Source organism: Aspergillus costaricaensis (genome assembly GCF_003184835.1).
Source record: "Aspergillus costaricaensis CBS 115574 unplaced genomic scaffold BO79scaffold_54, whole genome shotgun sequence".
NCBI classification, from domain to species: Eukaryota; Fungi; Ascomycota; class Eurotiomycetes; order Eurotiales; family Aspergillaceae; genus Aspergillus; species Aspergillus costaricensis.
The window spans coordinates 75193-95311 of NW_020291854.1; the positions used below are offsets into that span (position 1 = coordinate 75193).

Sequence of the window (20119 nt, forward strand, 5' to 3'; positions counted from 1 at the left end):
CCACCAAATGTGAAGACTTTGTGGGTAGGAATGGGATGTATAAAGCAGAAACTCTGAGGTATAGAGTCCATCGTGGGTGTCCAATAACCGGTTGCAACCTGAAAGATAGGCATCTTCGGAATCGTCATGGCCAGTATCCTTGCAACTGATATACGGACACGAAATGATCAGCGCTTCGTATCTAAAAGAGTATAAAAAGTGCGGGCCAGTGGAATGTTCCGATGCTTATCTTGACAGCGGAATTGCGGGGAAGCACTAGTGAGATACCTTATCATCTCTGGCGGATTATTGCCGCCATCTACAATCAGCTTCATCTACTCCACAACACTGTCCTCACGAGCAATACTACTACTGTACTCAATCTCTCCCCAATCACTGTCAATGTCGGACCTACAGCCCGTCTCACGCCGTAGGGTCAAGACTCGCAGTGAGTAGCTAAGATGATCCAAGTGTGCATACATTGAGGGAACTGACATACTTCTGATGGCAGATGGCTGTCTAAGATGCAAACAAAGGGTGGGACCAGCAACTCATAGGGTACTTCCTCACGAGTGTACAAGCTGACCTGGCTGACAGCGAATCAAATGCGATGAAACGCTTCCTGTGTGTATTCAATGCACCCGTAAAGGTTTCGAATGCCCGGGATACAAACGTCCTTTGAAGTGGTCATCCAAATATGAGGTGGGGAAAAGTGGCAATAATAGCGCAGCACCGAAGTCCTCCGAGCAGGTTCTCCGGAAGACAGAGCCCATCCAGTCAGTGGAACCCAACTTGTTCGATTCCACAGTGTCGGACCGCGCCACACGTTCCCTGTCCGTGCAAGCGTATGTCCAGTCCGCGCAGAACGAGGCTGCTGCTAGATCAGACCCCGTATTCATCTCTGCGGCAAACAGTTTGCCGTCGAACGATATCTGGACTCCTTCAAGTCTGCTGGGAGATGATTGTGGTGATTCATGGACAGGAACCTTTGTAGCGCAACGGACTTTGTCTACCCCACAAGACGATGACACTACACTTCTTTGGCATTATTTCTCCAATGTATGTCCTGTCAACTCGTGCTTTGACTCACAAAAGAACTTCCTCCGCGTGGAAGTGGGATCGCTGATAAGCTCCCGACCTCTGATTCACTACTGCGTGCTATCAATGTCCGCCGCTCATCTGACGACAAAACAACGAACTATGGTGGCGATCACACTGCGGCACCGGACGAGTGCACTCTCCTGCTTGAAGGCAAAACTCACAAAGGGGTTTTTGATACCAGAAATAAACAATGGATCACCGCTCGATGAAATTGCCGAGATATTACTTGGTAGCATACTTTTGGGCATGACAGAGGTAGCCATCCTCCGTGTGCTTATGCCAGCCTTTTGTATGTCAAACTGACGGTCTTTCATAGGGGTGGCATGATCCCACTCAACTCGGAATGACGCATCTCCATGGTGCACGCACCTTGTTCCAGAAATGGATTACCACAGTCCCAGCGTGCTGCCCCCGAATAAGAAATACAATCACGGGCATTATGTCCTACTGGGAAGCAGTCGCGTCTTTTGTACATAACCAGTGTCTGGATTCGATATCCTACCTGATGCCGTACAGTTTTGAGGACGAGAGATGCGACATCTACGTCAATCCCTGGACAGGAATCTGCACACCACTTTTCATACATCTGGCCCAAGTTGGTATATTGACAAGACAGCGATCTCTTGCCCGACAATTGTCTGTAGGGTGGGGCCATATAGGCCCCGACATGCTGGAGCAGGCTAGAGCCATTGAAACTGCGCTCCTTTCCTACAAAATTCTATCAACGGATCGAATAGAAGACACGATTGATTCCCGGACACCTGTCGACCACCTCCAACGAATTGCACGCGTCTACCGGCTTGTAGGATTACTTCAGCTCTATATGACCTTCCCCAAATTGCACGGAGGCCCTTTTGTCGATTCTAGCCTAAACCACAGTATCTTGAGCCTGGCCACCAATGTGCTTACCACCATTGGGGTGCTTCCGCCAACATCTGGAGTTTACTGTGTGCTCACGATTCCATTGATTATCGCGGGTAGCGCTTTGCAACTTCCTTGTTTCTCGTCCGATGTCCCCGCATCCATACTGCAGCGGGATACCTATCTTTTTTGGAGGAACTTCGTGCGCGAGCGCATCAAGACCGTCCAAGGAATCGTGGGACTCGCTGTCATTGGCCGCGCGCAGAAGATTCTCGATAGGGTGTGGTTTCTAGCCGACGTGAGAAGGGCCGCTGAGGGGCCTGGCCAGGAATGGGAATACATCCAGTGGACCGAAGTGATGAGCTCCGAGAAGCTGGAGTCGATCTTTGGTTAAACCGTCTATGGCACTAACCGCATTGGGGAAAATAGTGCGTCAACTAGAACAAGGAATGCGATTGGTCGGTTTTCATACTTATAGATGTCTTTCTAGTTGGAGTCGTGAACCTTGAGGGATCTCTTTGGTCTACGAGTCAGTGATACGATAACATGGAACGGCTTATGCTCCGGCAATTAGTGTCTAGATTGATTTCTCTTCGGGTTTCCTTCCTGTCACTATTGCTACAGCAAACCCACTTGAGACGTTCATCCCTCGGCTAAGCAACTGCTACATATATCCTAGTAGCCTCATTCCAAGCCTACCAGAACACTCAACACTTTCTCCCCTCCCCCTCCATCCCAGTCTCGAGACATAACACCATCAACATGGTTCTCCAAGTGAAAAGCAACACTGCAATGTACAATGTCCCCAGATACGGAGACATACTCAACATCTTCTTCGGTACCACCCACCTTTCCCACTATTATCATCGACGGGACATTGACAGCAGAAACATAGCGGACCTACTAGGAACAAGCAAAAGTGGCGAGAAGAACCCAATCGTCGGATCCTGGTTTCGAATTGAGAAAGGACCTGAATCTACGCCTCCGACATACTCGTATGATGAGGTTGGGGTGGTCATTGAGGGTGAGTGAGCCAAGCCACTTTGATGATGATAAGACATGTATCAACTGATGGTGGGTTTATTACTGTGAAGGGGAAATCACTCTCCGTGATGAAACTGGACAGACCGTTACAGTGAGGCCAGGTGAAACATTCTTCTTCCCGAGGGGCAGTACTATCACTTTCTCCACGGATAGTTATGAGTTGGCGTGGAAGTGTGGGGGTCGTGAGATGGCGAGGCTTTGATATGTGTTATTGGATTATGTTATAGGATTCGGATTAGTAGGGTCTAGCAAGCTGATAATGAAGTTAATGCAAGAACATTGTCGTTACTTTCCAGAGGCATAATATGGATTGGGCCAAGTTCTGCGACGCAATGTAGCGGTAGGAGTTCACTATGTCTAGTTGGCATTGCATATGATGGATGAAGTTCCTTGAGGACTGCTTACGCATGGAATCGAGAAGCTCTGAAAGGATCAATCAGTGCCTAGCCAAATAGATACGCCCCGTTCCCCTCACTTGTATATCTGAATTCATATCCCGCTAAGCGCACCATTACCCGAAATGGCAAAATAGTGCGCCAACTATGCCTCCCTACCGTCCATCGATTGTCGAGGATATCAGCTGCAATTTAGCATCGAACATAAAAATGTGCAAAACTCGGAAGTAACGGCTATCACCATAGCACTCACTTATGTTCTCTTGATAACCCGTCCTCATTAACTACTACTTGAGCAGCCCAGCATCCTGTCAGACACCCACTATATACACCATCACATGAACCCATAACATCCCACCAACCTCCGTACCACCCACAGCATCAACCATGTCCCGCTCCAGCGAAGGCTACCTCTGGACCCCCAAACAAGCCACCACAGGCCTACCCACCGACGCCGTCCACCCCAGCACCCCCACCCTCCTCACCCACTACGACGTGATCGTAATCGGGGCCGGATTCTCCGGGCTCATTGCAGCCCGCGACCTAAGCAAGAAGCACAATCTTTCCGTCCTGCTCCTCGAAGCACGGGACCGCATCGGCGGCCGAACATGGACAGCCAAGGTGCTGGGCGAGGAGATCGAAATGGGCGGGACCTGGGTCCACTGGAACCAGCCGCATCTGTATGCCGAGCTGCATCGGTACGGATTGCATCGGAACTTGAAGACATCTGCGGGGGCGTTCGCGCCTGTTAATCAGTGGTTCAAGTCGTCCAGCAGTGGCATTGTGGAAAAGGTGTCTGGTGAGGAGTATGGGGCTACGCTTGAGCGGGTTGCATCGAAATTCTTCACTATTGATGGGCTGTATAGTCGTGCGTTGATGCCGTATCCGCATGATTCGCTGAGAGAGCCGGCGCCGTGGAAGAGGTATGATTATCTTAGTGTGGGGGAGCGGTTGGGAATGTCGGATTTGGATGGGTTGTCGGTGTGGGAGAAGGAGTTGTTTGCGTCGAATGTTAGTACGTTTGGGAGTGCGCCGGTGAAGGATATTGGGTTTGTGGAGGCGTTGAGGTGGTTTGCGCTGGGAGGGCATACAATGGCTGGGGTGTTTGAGTTGGCGGGGGTGTATAAGTTGGGGGGTGGGGGGATGACGGCTTTTGCGAGGGCGGTTTTTGGGGAGTTTACTGGTCATGTTTGCTTTGGGGCGGTTGTTGGGAGGATTGATCACGGTCGTGATGTGGTGGAGGTTGTTATGAAGGATGGGAGGAGGGTTGAGGCTGGGGCGGTGGTGTCGACGATTCCGCTGTATGTTTTTTCTTCGATTGCCTTTTTGCTCATGCTCTGGATCTTGACTAACATGGATAAACATAGGAATTGCCTCACTGATATTCAGTTCCACCCCCCACTATCCCCCCTCAGACAAGCAGCCATCACAAAAGGTCATATCAACAAAGGCGCAAAGATCCACTTTAAGCTTCGCGAAACACTACCGGGCTGGTTTTTCACGGCGCATGACGGCAGTGACTCGAGCTTTGTCTTTGCTTTCTCAGACCACAATGGAACCCGGCCAACAGGTCCATCCGGTACCTGGTGTATTGGGTTCGGATACAATGGTCTACTTACCGATAAGCAGGATAGTAAACATATATTGCAGAGGTTCAAGCGTGATGTTAACCCGGGTGTTACTGTTGATGCCTATGCTACCCATGACTGGATGAATGACCCGTATGCGAAAGGGGTTTGGGCGTGCTGGGGACCAAACACTGTGTCGGAGTACTTGGAGGAGCTTCAGAAGCCGCATGGACGGGTTGTGTTTGCGAGCGCGGATTGGGCGGATGGGTGGAGGGGGTTTGTGGATGGTGCGATTGAGAGGGGACAGGCTGCTGTGGGGGAGGTTTTGAGGGTGTTGGAGGGGAGAGAGGGGAGGGCTAGGTTGTAGGATATTTGAGTTACTACTTTGGTGTCTTATCATTTCTAGTGTATGTTGGTATGGTGAACATGGCTCTGGAAAGGTCACATACAAAGTGAGTAGTATACATTGAGGTGTAAGATAACTACAAGTAACGTCGTGAACAGTAAGCTTCCTATCAAGGAAGAATAGAAGCAAAGCCTCGACTACTCCGTATCCGTGTATTGATACTCATTGTTGAAAGATAATAGAAACATCTTCTACCAGACTTTTAGCACCGGGTTTATACACCTATAACGATGACTACAAATGCAACATCAATACTCTTCTTAGCCACCCAAATGATTTTACCTTCCACCCCCGTGCATGGACCAGATCAAGTGTCCATCACATCAAAATCCCCGACGTGCCACAGACCAATGGGGATTTAAGCACAGCCTTGTCAATACTACTACAACATGGTACTCTGCGTGTGGGTAGCATACCGCTAGATTTCCAACCAATAGGATAGAAAATGCAGTTGTGCGAAGTGATTGAAATGCATCTTGCATCGTGCTTGACATGTCGGTGTGAAAGCGGCTGGCATGATGGTCATTATGTACTCACTCATTGTCCTGGTCCATAGCTAGTAAGTACTCACCGCATAGTAAGAACATCGGTGACTATCAAGGGCTTCAGCTTCTATCGATCCAGGCAGATAAGCGATCGGTAATGATGTGTTGGTGCCTGCTTGCCTGCCTATTCCCTAGATCCTGGCAGTGTAGAGCACGTGTCGATCTATGTAATATCTTGACCATGTTTATCATTTCTATCTGATCAGCGATGAGTAAGATCGGTCGATCTGTGCCTATCCAAAACGACCAACGTATCGGGGAGAAAAGAAAAGAAAAATAAAGAAAAGATCCTTGTGACTGGTCATCTGCTCCACTTTCCTTGCGCAAAATGATGTGTGCCGTGTCTGTGTGGGATGCAAGTGACAAATCGGTATCGGTATGGGGATGAGGCATTGTGACTGGGCCTCATAGCCGCCAACTTGAAGGCCTAGTCTAGATACCTGTCTTCCTTGTAGGCCATGAGTCATGCGGTCTGATGTGGGAAGCATGCCTGCCTGCAATTTGTCAAAAGTACCATATAGTAAGTACTAGGTACTACCTCTTTAAGCCTGATGGCTGCATCTCCAAGAGGGACTGGCCCGGCCAAGATAAGCTTGTGCTATTCATCATTTGGGGAAAGTTGACTACTGTAGGTAAGTGAGGGGCACAGAGCCCACACATAGAGAGAAAAAGAGAGAGATAGAATGCACTCGGCCGTGTTACAGTAGCCTTGAAATTCTGTTTCCCACCCCAGATCCCAATCACCATGCAGATTGGGATCAGGCAGGCGCTGGGATTCGAGCTTCACTTCTTTTTTATTTTCCCCTCTTGCGGGCGGGATGTGGGCTGTGATGTGCGACGTATCAAATTATGTGATTTTACCCCAACGGAAATGTGATGAGTGATGGATGGGTTTGCCCTACGGAGATTGTTATTTGGGCCTTGCTATTATTCCGTATAAGGTAGGATGCCGATTTACTACTGGTGGAGGCTGAGTACGCGGGGACTTTTTGGCTCATGCTGGGATTTGATTGATTTAGATGGTAGATGGTGGGTGGGATGTCAGCTGCAAGGCATGAAGAATCAATCCTTTCCGGTCAGAATTTTTCTCCCCCATTGTTTGCTTTTGCTGCAATGACGTCCTTGCTTCGGAATGCGGATACGGTCTGGCCTTGGTCTTGATGCATCGGAATCCAGCCATTCTGGACCAGATTACCCTAAGCCAATTGGTAGTACTATACCTTGCCTCCTCATGGTATTTTATTATATACGCTTGGGCTTCGATTCATGTGAGGTTAAATGCTTAGCAATTATTAAGCGGACATAATAAAAAGACCCCCCAAAAAGAGAATAAAATGTGCTTAATTTCCCTCCCATCATTTCACTTTCAGCTCACCCGTTCAGCCGCGAAAATTAGATGCTAATTTACCAACGAACATCCCGGTCCATAACGGAGTAAACCTGGTGCTTAACAGACTGACCAAAATCGGCGATCGGCCGGAGATCCGCCGCAACGGTCAGCCACTAAGAGGCAAGGATGAACTCAGAAAGGCAAGACCGGCTGTCATCCACTCCGCAGCTTCCTCCACCGGGCGTTCCTCCTCGAGGCGGTCATTGGCACTTAACGGCTCCCGAATGACCCGGCCAACGTACTGCTGTTTTCCCTCTCCGATCCAATCGTGATTCCTGTTCGCCCTGCCCCCCCCTTTTTCTTACCCTCAACTAAGTCTCCTTCTCTCCCCCCTTCCCAACTGCCCACTTCTTCCCACTTTCATTCAATCCCTTTTGCTTTTTTGGGACAATGGGCTATCCTCATTCGACGCTCCCCATTTTTAAGATGCCAAACGAGGGAAATGAATGATTATTATAATAAAGAAAAATAAAGAAAAAAGAAAAAAAGGTACCTATCTTCATCTCTACCGGTACGATCCACTTCTTCTGTCCCTCGACTATTCTCTTTTTATACTCCTTTTGCGTCGCGTGCCCGATGCCGCCCCTCATCCCCCCCTCACCCCCTTTTTAGGTAACCAGAAATAAATCCGGGTACCTGAATTCGGTATTTAGGTGGTCAAGTAGATAGCGTGGTACGCCCGATGTCAAAAAAGAATCTGGGTTCAGCTGATGAGTGTTGTTGGTCGTAAGGAGGGAAGGGGGACAAGAAAAAAGGAATAGATAGTAACTACGTAGATGCTACTAAAAGTAATCAACTAGTACTAATGTAGACGGCTTACCTTGTCTCTCCTCTTGAGTTGGTGCTACTTTGGTGGTAGTAACGGGAGCATTTCAGCTGCAGGCCAAGAGCAGGCATTCATTCATTTTCAGCTTTCCCCGTAAATGGGATCTGAACACACCGTGACGTTAGCATCGGGTTCAGCCACTTTCATTGGACGCGGGCTGGGCAGAAGGATGAAAATCTACGGAGTACTAAGTAACTATGACGGTCGACGTGCAGGGCGGAGATAGATACACTGTACTCCGTAGCTACTACAACTACTACTGCTACCTATCTACCGGCATGTATCGTTGCCTCGGTCTGGAGATTCTGACTGATCGACTGTCTTCTCGTATCATTCAGCCTCGAAGTTCCGTTCCTGCACGGCTGCCGATCCGTGTCAGTTGATCATGAAGGTGGGCTTGGGGCTTCATGGGGGGGGGGTTCTTTTTGGTAGTACTTTGCATCCGGAATACGAAATACGGAGCTATCGGATGGCTACTATCTATCGATTATCTTCCTTTCAGATCATTTGGGGCTAGATATATTACCATGATCAGTTATAGATTACTCCGTAGTAGTGATTGCTTGATATAGACTACTACTTACTATATACTAAACAGTATGATGTTGATATAGAATAGTAATGCTCGGTACCGTCGAGTCCCTTCTGCTGGTCCCATTCAGCCCACATGAACCGTTCAGTGCTTACCGTTGCATGTAGTAGTAGTAGTGGCATCGCATGACGAACGTCCTGAAGAGTTTTGATTCCCCTCAGTTGATGGAAAAAGTCCCCACTTCATGTTGAGTGAGTAGAGGAGCGTTCATCGACTAACTAACTAGCTGGACCACCTACAGCGCTACAGGACTAAGTAATTACTCCGGGCCAGGGGACTAAATCTAGCCCGGGTGGATGTTGCAGTTCCACGATCTGTGGTAGATCGACCATCAGCTGACCGACTTTTGATGACCTCGAAGGATTTGGCTGATCGGAATTGTAGTCGAGATACTAAGAAAGTACTAGGTTATGAAGTAGTGAGGAGGATTGCCTATCAGCAGGCTCCTGTAAGTGGTGCAAGGGAAGCGACAGAACGGGGGATCGTTGACTGGCTGTACGAGAAGGGACTACTGCCGGTAGTCGTGAGTTCCTAGTCGAATAGTAGTAAGTAAGTAGTAGAGAGTTGAACTGAACGGAGGTTCCTCCGCGCAGCAGCAGCAGCTTTGAATGGATGACAGATTAGACCTCCGTAGAAGAAGAGTTCAAGTAGACACGGGTCGAATCCCCTCCCTACCGGCCTTTTCTCTCTCCCCCCAATCATGCCATGGAATGGAATCCATCCACTTTGACTGTTGGGAACCATGGTTCGCTTTTCTCCAGTCCCCTTTCCCGACTACGTATACTTGTTCTTCTCCCTTCTCTTAGTCTAGCTCATTTTCTCTGTCCTTCCTCCTTTATTTTTCTATCAAACTCTCCCTTCTATCCTTTTTAACCCCGGGTGTGCAGCAAGAAAAAAAAAAGGAAGAGAGGTTCCGCTCTGTTGGAACGCGACCGGAACTAAAGCAAGTGACGGGCTGCTAGTAGTTTCCCTTTTCCCTTTTGGAGCGATTCCCAGCCAGGCCCGGACTGGAGCTAATCCCAAAACTAACACTAAAATCTAAACCCTTCTGCTTTCTCTGCGCGTCTTTCCCTCTTCGCGCTCTCCACCGCGCTCTCCACTTCCTCCAAACTCGTTGCGCTTCTTTCTGATTATTATTATTTTTATTACTACTACTACTACTACTACTACTACTACTTCTATTACTACTTACTGTTTTTTTTGTTCCTGCTCATTACCGATTATTGTCATCATCCGCATCATCAACAATCCCCAGCAAGCATCAGCGAGCATCAGCACCATCATCAGCAGCAGCAGCTCCAAATACTCTACCGGTTTCTCCTCACCTATTGTTGTTATCCATCGCCCGTGCTTTCGGTCTATTCTTTCACACCCACCCCCTCCCTATATTTTCGGTATTTATTCTCCTAATCCTGATCTTCTCGCCCCGGCCACCTTTTCTATTATTATCCCTCCGTAATCTCCTGTCCTTTGCCCCGAGCGTCCTGCTCTCTCGATCGTCAATTCGTCTCGTGCTACCGCTTTCAATTCTTCTCTCAATGTCCGACGCTTATTGCCGTCACCCTCATTAAAGAACCACCCGTTCGTGCAGGCTCTGGTCATGTCGTGTCGCAAGCACCTATTGCGATCCCAACGTGGGCTGTCCCTGTCTCATCTTCCCTTTTAGTTCGCCGACGCTGGTGAACACGAAGCCTCACTCCGGCTCCCCGGGAATAGAGCCTCTTCGGGGAAGAGCTCCCGCCGCGAGAGGGCGCTTGCTACTGATCAAATAGTTGCATATCCATGCCCGCGCTCATGATGGCGTTGAGCTCAGCATCTGTCGACTGTTTCCCAAGTGAGCCAGGTCAACCGCAGATAGATACTCTCTCAACAAGCGTCGACCCAGGAACCGAGGCGAAGGTACTAGCAAGTGCGGATACCCAATATGCGACAACTGATCTACGACGCGCCCACACGGTTGCCCACGGGAGAAACACCAAGGAATCCCCAACCATTGGCTCGAGAACAACCCGGGAACGGCTGGCTACTTCCCTTCTGCGGGTCAAGGACAGCCACGAGATATTGCGGAAGCGGTCCTTCAAGCGGCTGGATACCTCTCAAGCGCCTCGTGACGCCGCTGTGGGAGCTAGAGAACCGAACCACTTTACCGTGGGGAATGTCGGCCAGAATGGAAAGATCTTTCTAAGGTATGACCGTCGCGTTGTGCTATATTTGGCGACCTCGGATGTCATGATCACAATGCTAACACCCTTGTCACACTCCTCCAGACCGATTCGCAATCCGCCGACTAAAGAACCCTTCCCGACGCCTTCCATTCCTTCCCCCAGCCAATCCAGACAAGAACCCTTTCCGCACGGACGCGGCGGCCCCGAGAGCGATGAGCCGTCTAGATGGTCGAACTCGCAGCTCTCTGAGTTGCGCCCGGATTTGATCCCTGAAGAGAGCTGCGAAGATGGCGACTCCGTCCACACAGAATCGGCGCGTTCCCAATATCACGGCCTACCTCACCATCGACCCCGTAAAGCACACTCATTCTCTACTATCTCGGAACAGCGATCAGAGTCGCGTGCGGGTCGCGCAGGGGAGCTTCGTATCTACATTGATCGAGCAGATAATCGGCCAAAAACTGCCAATGAACCATCCCAGCGTGCCCTGGAGGATTCCATCCCCCGTTATAGGTTGGACTTGCCTCAATCCAGCCTTGACAATGAGACGGCCCTGCACAGCTCCATTTATTCAAGAACATCATTGTCGGATATTATGCGCACGTCACGACTCCCGCGAGAATACTGGATTGGTACTCTAGCCTCTGACACCTATCTACGGAACCCCGAACGACCCTCCTTCGTCGGCTCGGTCTTTTCGGGCGCAGGTGCCATTGAGTTGCCCCGGAGTTCCGCAGTCAGTGAGAACCCCGTTTTCTATGAGTTGAAGGAGCCGATTGAACCGGCCATATTTGAGACGCTGGTGTCGGAAATGGACAAAGAGTCGGTGGTCCGCTATGCTTCAGGCACCAAAGACATCAGCGCTGCTACGCCGGCACGTATCGTCGCCCAAATATCGTCCGCGTCCTTCATGGACTATGAGCTTGTATCCGATTTCTTCCTGACATTTCGCTCTTATATCTCGACTAGCACCCTTCTCGCACTGCTTCTCGCTCGATTGCGGTGGGCGATTAACCGCCTGCAGGATGACGGCAGGATCATCCGTATCCGGACGTTTGCGGCATTGCGGCATTGGATTCTCAATTATTTTGTGGATGATTTTGTGCCCGAGTATGATCTCCGCGGTCATTTTTGTGAGACGATCAATAGCATGTACGATGATGTCAAGTCTCGACAGGGCGGTGGCATGAGTGATCTCAAGATCCTCATAGATCTCAAACGCTGCTGGTATGGGAAGTCTTCTCTCTATTGGGACTTGCCGAGTGACCACGATGTGTTCCAAAGCCCTGACGTTGCCATCCTTCCGGGTGACCGCGAAGCTGACCCTGTGGAGATGGCGGGTGGCGGTGACCTTCTGGCCCTGGTGCGTACCAAAAGCGGGCTGGAAGCTAGCCCTGCGGGCACCCAATATCGTCCGAATCATCACAGCCGAAACAATTCGTCAAACACAGTGAAGAGTGTGCCAATTTCAGCCGGAAGTGACCGGAGCTTTCAGGCAATCTCCTGTTCCTTGCCCCCCAAGTCTCCGAAGCGTCTGTCCTTGTCCTTGGCCCATAAGGCACCCCATCCCGTACCTCTTATGCCACTGAAGCCAACTTCCTCACGGGAAGCTTATCCGCCTTCTCCTCTTACTTCGCGCCGCTATCCCTATCTTGGACATTCTCACAAGCGTAGCGGCAGCTTCTCTGACTCTGTTCGAGATGACAGGGCACCCTTCTCTCTGGTCAACCCCGAGCAACAGGGTGTGGCCGCCAGACAGGAGGCGCTTGATCTCAGTAGTCTAATACGAGGAGAGCTCTATCCTCCGGCGGAGTCGTACACTATCATGATGGCGCCTCCATCCCCGCCTCTTCCATCGTCAGCTAAGGACCTTGCCTCAGACCGCCGAAGCACCTCTCACGGCATTCACAAACCGGCCGCTTCAACCTCTGGCGTCAAGACAATCATTGGCTCAATTCGCCGGGCTTTGAATAGCCGACATGGCGCTTCTGGTAGCCTTTCACGAGCGATGAATAGACCGGCAAATGCATCTCTTCCGGGGAGGACATCGGCTCTCCCAAATAATGTCGCATTCGGATCTGATGCCTATAGAGGTAGAAAGACGGCGACTGGGGTCAAAAGGCCCACGAGAATCGATACCCTCTGTGACGAGGTTTTGAAGCAGTATCGTGCTGCGATCTCTGAACAAACCGATACTACAGGAGGCTCCCAGTCTGCCGATTCACAGAACCAGGCAGAACTTCATTGTTCGGCGCCTGGAATGCCGAGAGCAACAAGTCAGGTTACTGCGGGTAGTGAATCCATCGTCATCGTAGATGGAACAGGCTTGGGTCTACCTGTTATGTCTGGCGCTATTGGAGAAGCGAATGCAGGACTCCAACAGCCTCCTGGATTCTTGGAGGCGGAGCCATCGCCTGCAACAGTCAGAGCTCCATCCCCGTACGCTCCACACCAACGATCGACTTTAGCGACCGATGAATATTCTCTGCCTATCTTCTACGACGAACCCAACCCTGGCCCCTCAAGTCGAGCGTCTAAGTTCCTGCGCCCCTCTAGATTTTCGGAAGCCTCGCGCAGGTCATACTCCGTTGAGCGGGCTTCGACTTCGTGGAAAAGAACATCGTCTTCGTTGCGATTACGGAAGTACGCGTCCTTCCAAAGTGGGGTCTCGAAGCACCGTCTCACCATGGGAAGTGACTCCATCCCCCCTCTACCCCCTGGAAGCTTGCAGCAACCCTTGGATAAACCCTCTGGACCGACACTACGTAGGCGTCCTGGTGGAGACTTGCGTCAAATGCGAAACGGCGGCGGCTTCCAATCCAGACCCGATTCAGGGTCCTTTGTCTCTGATATCACATATCGTAGTTCTGGTGCTGACACGGCTGTTACTCGGGTTGATGAGCCGTATTCGCGACCCCAGACGAGTCTCATCCCTCCGAACCCTCGGTTTTCGTTATTGACAACTCACTCGTCACAGAACCTGCGGCGTTCCTTTGAGGATGCTATTGCACAGTTCGCACAGATCCCAGATGACGATGATGGCGGTGTCGAGTCAACACTATTGAAGCTCGAAGGGAAATGGCATGGGACGTCTGCTGGGGATGCTGAGGCTTCTGCTGCTGGGTCAGATCAGTACCTACAGCACTACAATCCAGGTGAGGTCACTGGGGAGGATTGGCCCCGTCAGAGCCGCGGTAGCGCAGGACCCCACAGCTTTGCGAACTCGAATGCGGTGGCTAGGAGACGCCAAACCTTCCTTGGTGATGGTCTGACATACTCGCAAGTTCAGGGACGCATTGTTCCTCAACGACCATATTCTGACTCGATCGCGGAGTCCGAAGACTCCTACAGCTCTATACCTCTCCTAGAACGGGGATTGAGTGATGAGTCAATGAAGAAGCCCGTCGTTAGCCGCCCGACGTCTCATATGGCCGGGCCTTCCCGCTTTCAACCCAGTTTCTCCAGCCGTGAGACATCGGATGTGGAGTCCTCTCACCCCTCTATTGACATTGTGAAGGAGACCGAGAGTATGAAGCGCATCCCGCGAGGTTCAACGCTCCCGGGCATGTCCTCTGGGTCGAGAAAGCATACAGGGCGTCTTTCTGGGTTGTCATCTGGGATTTCAATTGATATGATTGATTCGCAAGAGGCTGCAGAGCAACGTTTCTCCATAGATACACAAAGCATGACCGATTCATCTCTCGGTATTCCGCCTCATCCGCTCGCTCATCCACCCTCCCCTCCGATGACGGTCCAAAATACCCGATCCGTGGGTTCTTGGACTACGCCGTTGAACCCGGTGCTGTTCCAGGCCCAACCATTAACACCAGATCCTTCTCCCAGAAACAAAATGGCACAGCAAGCGAATACTCGACCCCTCAACACGCAGCAGGTTTCAGGAGATGTTCTTTCCCAGTCAGAAAAGGGTCGCCGACTCCCGGAACCATTGAAGGCAGCGGGCCCTGAGCATGTGCCATTTGTTCTATCGTGCGAATCGCATGTCCTTGCCCAGCAACTGACATTGGTGGAGATGGCTGCCTTGAGTGAAGTTGACTGGAGGGATCTGGTGGACATGCGATGGAGCAGTGGGTCACCCACCGTGTTGAGTTGGGTGCAATTCCTCATGGAAGACGAGCACAGGGGCATTGACCTTGTTGTGGGACGATTCAACTTGATGGTTAGATGGGTGCTCTCAGAAATTGTCCTCACGCAAGATATCTTCGAACGAGCGCGAACGATTGCCAAATTCATCCACACGGCAGCACATGCCAGAAGAATGTGCAACTATGCCACAATGCTCCAGATTGCCATTGCTCTCTCTTCGACCGACTGCTCTCGCCTTCAGGCTACCTGGGACCTGGTGCCCGTTTCCGACAAGCGTCTGCTCAAGGACATGGAATCGCTAACGCAGCCCATTCGCAATTTCCATGAGCTTCGTCTCGAGATGGAAATGGCCAATGCGCAAGATGGTTGCATTCCATTTGTTGGTAAGTTCCCTTTACCGTTGACCTATGGTAATTAAAAAGCTAATCTGCTTTCTTAGGCCTGTATGTCCACGACTTGACGTATAATGCGCAGAAGCCAGCAAGAGTCACGACACAGGATGGAGAGTCCCTGATCAACTTTGAGCGCTACCGCACCACCGCGAAGATAGTTAAAAGCCTCCTTCGACTAATTGATGCGAGCACGAGGTATCGATTCGAGCCTGTGCCAGGTATCATTGAGCGTTGTCTCTGGATTGCATCACTTTCGGAGGAGCAAGTCCAACTGCGCAGTAAGCAGTTGGAGTAAATCATCTGTCTCAGCACGCTAGAGGCACAGCAAAGAAATAACCGAACACCAAAGAAGGAATACTAAACAAGAGGAAAAGAGAAAAACCGAAAAAAGAAAAAGAAAGCATACGAAAGACTTGCATTGAGGAGTTATCCATTCGGGTCACCAGCGCACCTAATATACCCCAAGCATATCGTCCGTCTATGATTACCAGCGACCAAGATATCCTCGACGAAGTTTACTTTTGCACCCACGAGTCAGGGTTGGCATTTTGATACCAAGTTACCATGTACAATAGCATTGCATTTGTCTGCGAAGGAGGTTATTTTTGTGGATTTTTGGGATTGGTGGTATAATTTTGGGGATTTATTCTTTTGCATTTTGGGTTCATGAAGCGATATCCACATGGTTAGGGATGATAGGATGGTGGTAGCATTGATATGGAAGCGACGTTATCCCCGTGGCAGGGGAAGGAATACTTTTTTTGAAATAACGATGAAACTCTTGGAAGTAAGCAGAAACTGTAACCTGACTAACGGGATGGAAGGAAATCACAGCAGCTGAAGCGAGTGGAGCGGGCGAGTTTCATCGGCCGGGAACATCCCAATCTCCTCTCTGTCTCCCAGGCTGCCGTTCCGCCTTGCTTTCTCCCTCCCTCTCTCTCTCTCTCCCTGAACATCATCTCCCACCCAAATTATTCCCCACCTTCCATTCCACTTACCCTGGGAAACAGAAACTATTCCAAAGGAGGCTGACCCTCCCGTGTGTGTCCCGTGTTATTTCCTCCTCCATGGAGCGAGAGCCAGAGCTTCTTTGCCCGACTCCCTCCCCTCCCTTCTTTGTTGGTTCCTGACGTTATCGCACTTCCCACCCGCCATGGACGCCTCCGGATCCCCCCGCGGGGCGTCGGACGACCTCGACCGCAGCGACCCCGATCTGGCCGACCGCAGCGCGGCACGCAAGTCCTTACACGCTGCAGGACTGCCGGACGATCTCCCTAAGTCCTTGGACGACCGTCGTTCTATCCCTCTCATCCAGCCCGAAACGGAGATGTATGATGCCTGGCAAGGTGCGTTACCGCCTCTCCTTACTTGTCGCGCATGAAAGAGGACCCTAGTACGAGCGACTATACTTGCTTTTTCTGGACACTCGGAGGAATACACGATCCGACAAACCCAGAAGTCCCCGTGAGATCGAATATAACGAGAATTGTAACAGGTGGCTGATCCGTTTCCGCTCCGCAGGCCAATCCCAATTCCTCACCACACCCGTGGCCGCAAAACCACTGAGCTTCAGTCTAGCCCTCGACGACCACACCCATGACGAAGAACATAACCTACAGGCCCAGTACGGGCGCGGACTGGCCGCATCGACCGACGACGATAACGAATCCACAACCACTGCCCGGCTGGAAGACAGTGATGCCCGGTTGATGGAGATGCTTGCTGCGCAGGCTGCTCACCGGGAAGTCGAGTCGCTAGGTGCGGACGAGGAAGCCATCGCAACGGATGAGAAGCTATCGGACGCAGAGAAGAAAGATATTCTACAGCGCAGCTTGAATATGGCGGCTAGTAACGGCGACGTGGAACGTGTTCGGAGATTAGTGCAAGGCCATGCAGCTGAATATGTCGATGTGAATAAGCCAGATGAAGAGGGGACAGTGCCTTTGATCTATGCTAGTTGCTTCGTACGTGCTGCTCTTCAACTCATCTGTCTGTTTGGATATGCGCGAAACTAATCCTCGGCGTAGGGACACCAAGATGTTGTCTCAGCACTTCTCGATGCAGGCTCCCATATCGATCAGCAGGACCGGAATCAGTGGAGTGCCTTGATGTGGGCCATGACAAACAGACACAAGACAATCGCGAAGATCCTTCTCGACCACGGTGCGTCTCCGGATATCAAGTCCTCGTCGGGCGGGACGGCGTTCGACTTTGCACAGCCTGGTAGCGAGATTTCAGAGTATCTGCATGAAAATGGTTACCATTTTGGGCCGAGTGCGATCGAAGACGATTTCTATGATTCCGGGTTTGGACACGGTCGCTTCGAGGAGGAGATTGCTGAGAATGAATTGAAGCGGCGCATGATGATGGAGGAGAGCGCCATCAATCTTGAGGTGGATCTATCGAGCCTGGGGCTCGACGAGAAGTTTGACGTGAGTGATAGAGTTGAAAAGAGTGTCCCAAAGTAGCAGCTAACCAGGTCATTCGTTCGTCAATTACAGTCGTTAGATGAAGAGGAGCTTGAAGAAGAACAGCAAGAATTCGTGTGGGATCGGTGTCTGAACGACCAGATGTTCGTCTTCCAGGAGAGCGAGCTCGAACGAATCCTCAACATAATCATCACCAACATGACACCGCAACGCTCTCCCTCGCAGAAACCCGTCCCCGCGAACCTCCTCTTTCTCAGTGCTCGATATGCGCACTACCATGCTAGTCCCGAATTGCTTGCTAAGCTGCTCGTTTCCGCGACCGAGAAGATCAACGATGTCGTTGAGCGCCATCAGTGGGACATGACGATCCTGGCTTTCTGGATGTCAAATGCGACGTTGTTGCTACATTACTTGAAGAAAGATGGCGGGCTGGTGGAATCTACAGTGGAATTCCAGCTACACTTGGCCGAGCTGATCAATGAAATCTTCATTCTCATCATCCGCGACGCCGAGCGCCGCATGAACAAAGTGCTCGACGCCGCCATGCTGGACCATGAGACCATCCCGGGACTAGAGGACGTTCACTTCCAAAACGAGTGGAAGCTCTTCCGCTCCAAATCCAAGAAAACGCCCGAACCGGCGGAGAAGCGCTTCCGACCTCCATCCCCCAGACGGCGCGCACAAGTGTCTCCGCGCAATATCACTTCTCTCCTCTCCTCTACGCTCTTTGTCCTGGATCTCTACGACGTGCACTCCGTCATCACTACACAGATTATCTCCCAGCTCCTGTACTGGCTTGGAGCTGAGACCTTCAACCGCATTATGTCGACCAAGCGCTACCTGGCCCGAACCAAGGCGATGCAGATTCGCATGAATGTGTCGACCCTGGAGGATTGGGCGCGAAACAATAACCGCCAACCCGAACATTATGAGAATGGATCGACGAGTAGCACGGGCGAGAGCACGATGGAATCCGCGCGCCGGCATTTGGCGCCAGTCATTCAACTCTTACAGTGGCTTCAATGTTTCTCGTCACTTGGGGACGATTTTGAGTCACTTGTTACGACTCTGCTCCAGCTGCAGCAACTCACCCCGGCGCAACTCTTGCATGCAGTCAAGTCGTATCGGCCCGAGGTCGGGGAGAAGGGACTGACCAAGCCGGCTATGAAGTTCTTGATTGAGCTACAGCGCGATCCGGGGCTGCTGTTCCGAGAGCAAGCGAAGCTCCAGGCACCCAAGCAAAACACCACGGCACCCGAGGCAGGATCTACCGATGGACGTCCACAGACCCCTCCGGCCTCAACAGCTTCAGAGACGGCCGGATCCCCATCCACGCGAGCGTCCGTAGCCTCGCCTGGCTCGAGCGTAGCGTCTCCGCACCCAGGCCCGTCGGCGTGGATGGATGAGCGCAGTAACAACGTATTCCTGGACCCGTCCCTCACGCTCCCCTTCTCGCTACCCACGAGCACAGATATGCTGATTAGTTACGGGGCGGGCTGGGGCGGCACGAACCGCGAACGCGCGCGCAAGTATATACCGACGGTACCTCCGGAGGTGCTGAGTCGGTTCGACCGGGACAGCTGAAGGGCATGAGGAAACAGGGGGATGCGGAACTGGATACCCTGGGATTGCATTTCTAGTATATATAGCTTTTATTTATTACTTCCCTGATCTGGTGAGCATGTTTGGAACTTAGCCGGAACTGATAGATTTCCCCTCCTACCTGTACTGGCTGGCTGGTGTACGTCGATACATTGTTTGTGTTACGTAGCATGTTCCCCCGCGATGAAGAAAGGGAAAGAATCTAAGTAAAGAACAAATACCGTGAATCCACAAGAAAGCGGAAAACAAAAAAAGAAAAGATAGTAGAAACAGCAGGTAGCAAGTGACGAGCGTCAGAGATAAAGACCCCGCCAAGCCCACAAGCGAAGAAGATGATGATGAGCAGAAATGTTTCCCTAATGGGAGCTCGGGAGATGAAACGCAAGAGGGCGGGCAAATGATATCTAATCTTCTTCTTCTAGGTTAGTATGAACTAGAAACTAGTTAGTTGGTAAGTAAGTTAGTGAGTTAGTGAGTTAGTCTAGTTCTAGACTTACTGACAGTCAGCCCCAAAAGGGTCGTGCCATGCCATATCCATCCCATTCCATGCCTTTGGGGCAAGCTTCCACCCACTAGGTCCACTCTTTTTTCCCTTCTGTTGACGACTACTTTCTATCTAGTAGGTAGACATGGTTACAGAATAAATTCATAGATAGGTAAGTAGGCCTGGTAGATGGTAGATTGTGGGAATGAAATTAATCCAATCAATGAATAATCAAT

General features: G+C 51.0%; 5 protein-coding genes across 5 annotated transcripts; all 5 read left to right on the plus strand.

The window, feature by feature from the left end:
* Positions 1–483: 483 nt before the first annotated feature.
* Positions 484–2363, plus strand: BO79DRAFT_277818 (Zn(II)2Cys6 transcription factor; the record flags this gene model as incomplete). The annotated part of the gene is made up of 3 exons (XM_025687843.1): positions 484–516; positions 577–1335; positions 1397–2363. 3 exons carry the CDS (start codon positions 484–486, stop codon positions 2333–2335), a joined length of 1731 nt encoding a protein of 576 aa, XP_025534340.1. The 3' UTR covers positions 2336–2363.
* A 340-nt stretch (positions 2364–2703) lies between these two features.
* Positions 2704–3187, plus strand: BO79DRAFT_277820 (uncharacterized protein; the record flags this gene model as incomplete). The annotated part of the gene is made up of 3 exons (XM_025687844.1): positions 2704–2779; positions 2837–2965; positions 3036–3187. 3 exons carry the CDS (start codon positions 2704–2706, stop codon positions 3185–3187), a joined length of 357 nt encoding a protein of 118 aa, XP_025534341.1.
* A 580-nt stretch (positions 3188–3767) lies between these two features.
* Positions 3768–5315, plus strand: BO79DRAFT_277821 (flavin monoamine oxidase family protein; the record flags this gene model as incomplete). Its single annotated transcript, XM_025687845.1, has 1 exon — positions 3768–5315. One exon carries the CDS (start codon positions 3768–3770, stop codon positions 5313–5315), a length of 1548 nt encoding a protein of 515 aa, XP_025534342.1.
* A 5099-nt stretch (positions 5316–10414) lies between these two features.
* BO79DRAFT_182898 (mitotic regulator LTE1) lies at positions 10415–16108 on the plus strand. The gene is made up of 3 exons (XM_025680251.1): positions 10415–10893; positions 10975–15359; positions 15416–16108. Exons 1-3 carry the CDS (start codon positions 10490–10492, stop codon positions 15661–15663), a joined length of 5037 nt encoding a protein of 1678 aa, XP_025534343.1. The 5' UTR covers positions 10415–10489; the 3' UTR covers positions 15664–16108.
* A 577-nt stretch (positions 16109–16685) lies between these two features.
* Positions 16686–19616, plus strand: BO79DRAFT_211872 (DIL and Ankyrin domain protein). The gene is made up of 4 exons (XM_025683096.1): positions 16686–16714; positions 16890–17332; positions 17396–17800; positions 17870–19616. Exons 1-4 carry the CDS (start codon positions 16696–16698, stop codon positions 19379–19381), a joined length of 2379 nt encoding a protein of 792 aa, XP_025534344.1. The 5' UTR covers positions 16686–16695; the 3' UTR covers positions 19382–19616.
* The last annotated feature ends 503 nt before the right edge of the window (positions 19617–20119 follow it).

Bases quoted from the DNA above. Each gene is read 5' to 3' on its own strand.
- BO79DRAFT_182898 (XM_025680251.1), top strand. From the start codon at position 10,490: ATGCCCGCGCTCATGATGGCGTTGAGCTCAGCATCTGTCGACTGTTTC. The intron at 10,894-10,974 runs GTATGACCGTCG...ACACTCCTCCAG, and splicing joins AATGGAAAGATCTTTCTAAG to ACCGATTCGCAATCCGCCGA. The intron at 15,360-15,415 runs GTAAGTTCCCTT...CTGCTTTCTTAG, and splicing joins TGGTTGCATTCCATTTGTTG to GCCTGTATGTCCACGACTTG.
- BO79DRAFT_211872 (XM_025683096.1), top strand. The intron at 17,333-17,395 runs GTACGTGCTGCT...TCCTCGGCGTAG, and splicing joins TGATCTATGCTAGTTGCTTC to GGACACCAAGATGTTGTCTC. The intron at 17,801-17,869 runs GTGAGTGATAGA...CGTCAATTACAG, and splicing joins GGCTCGACGAGAAGTTTGAC to TCGTTAGATGAAGAGGAGCT.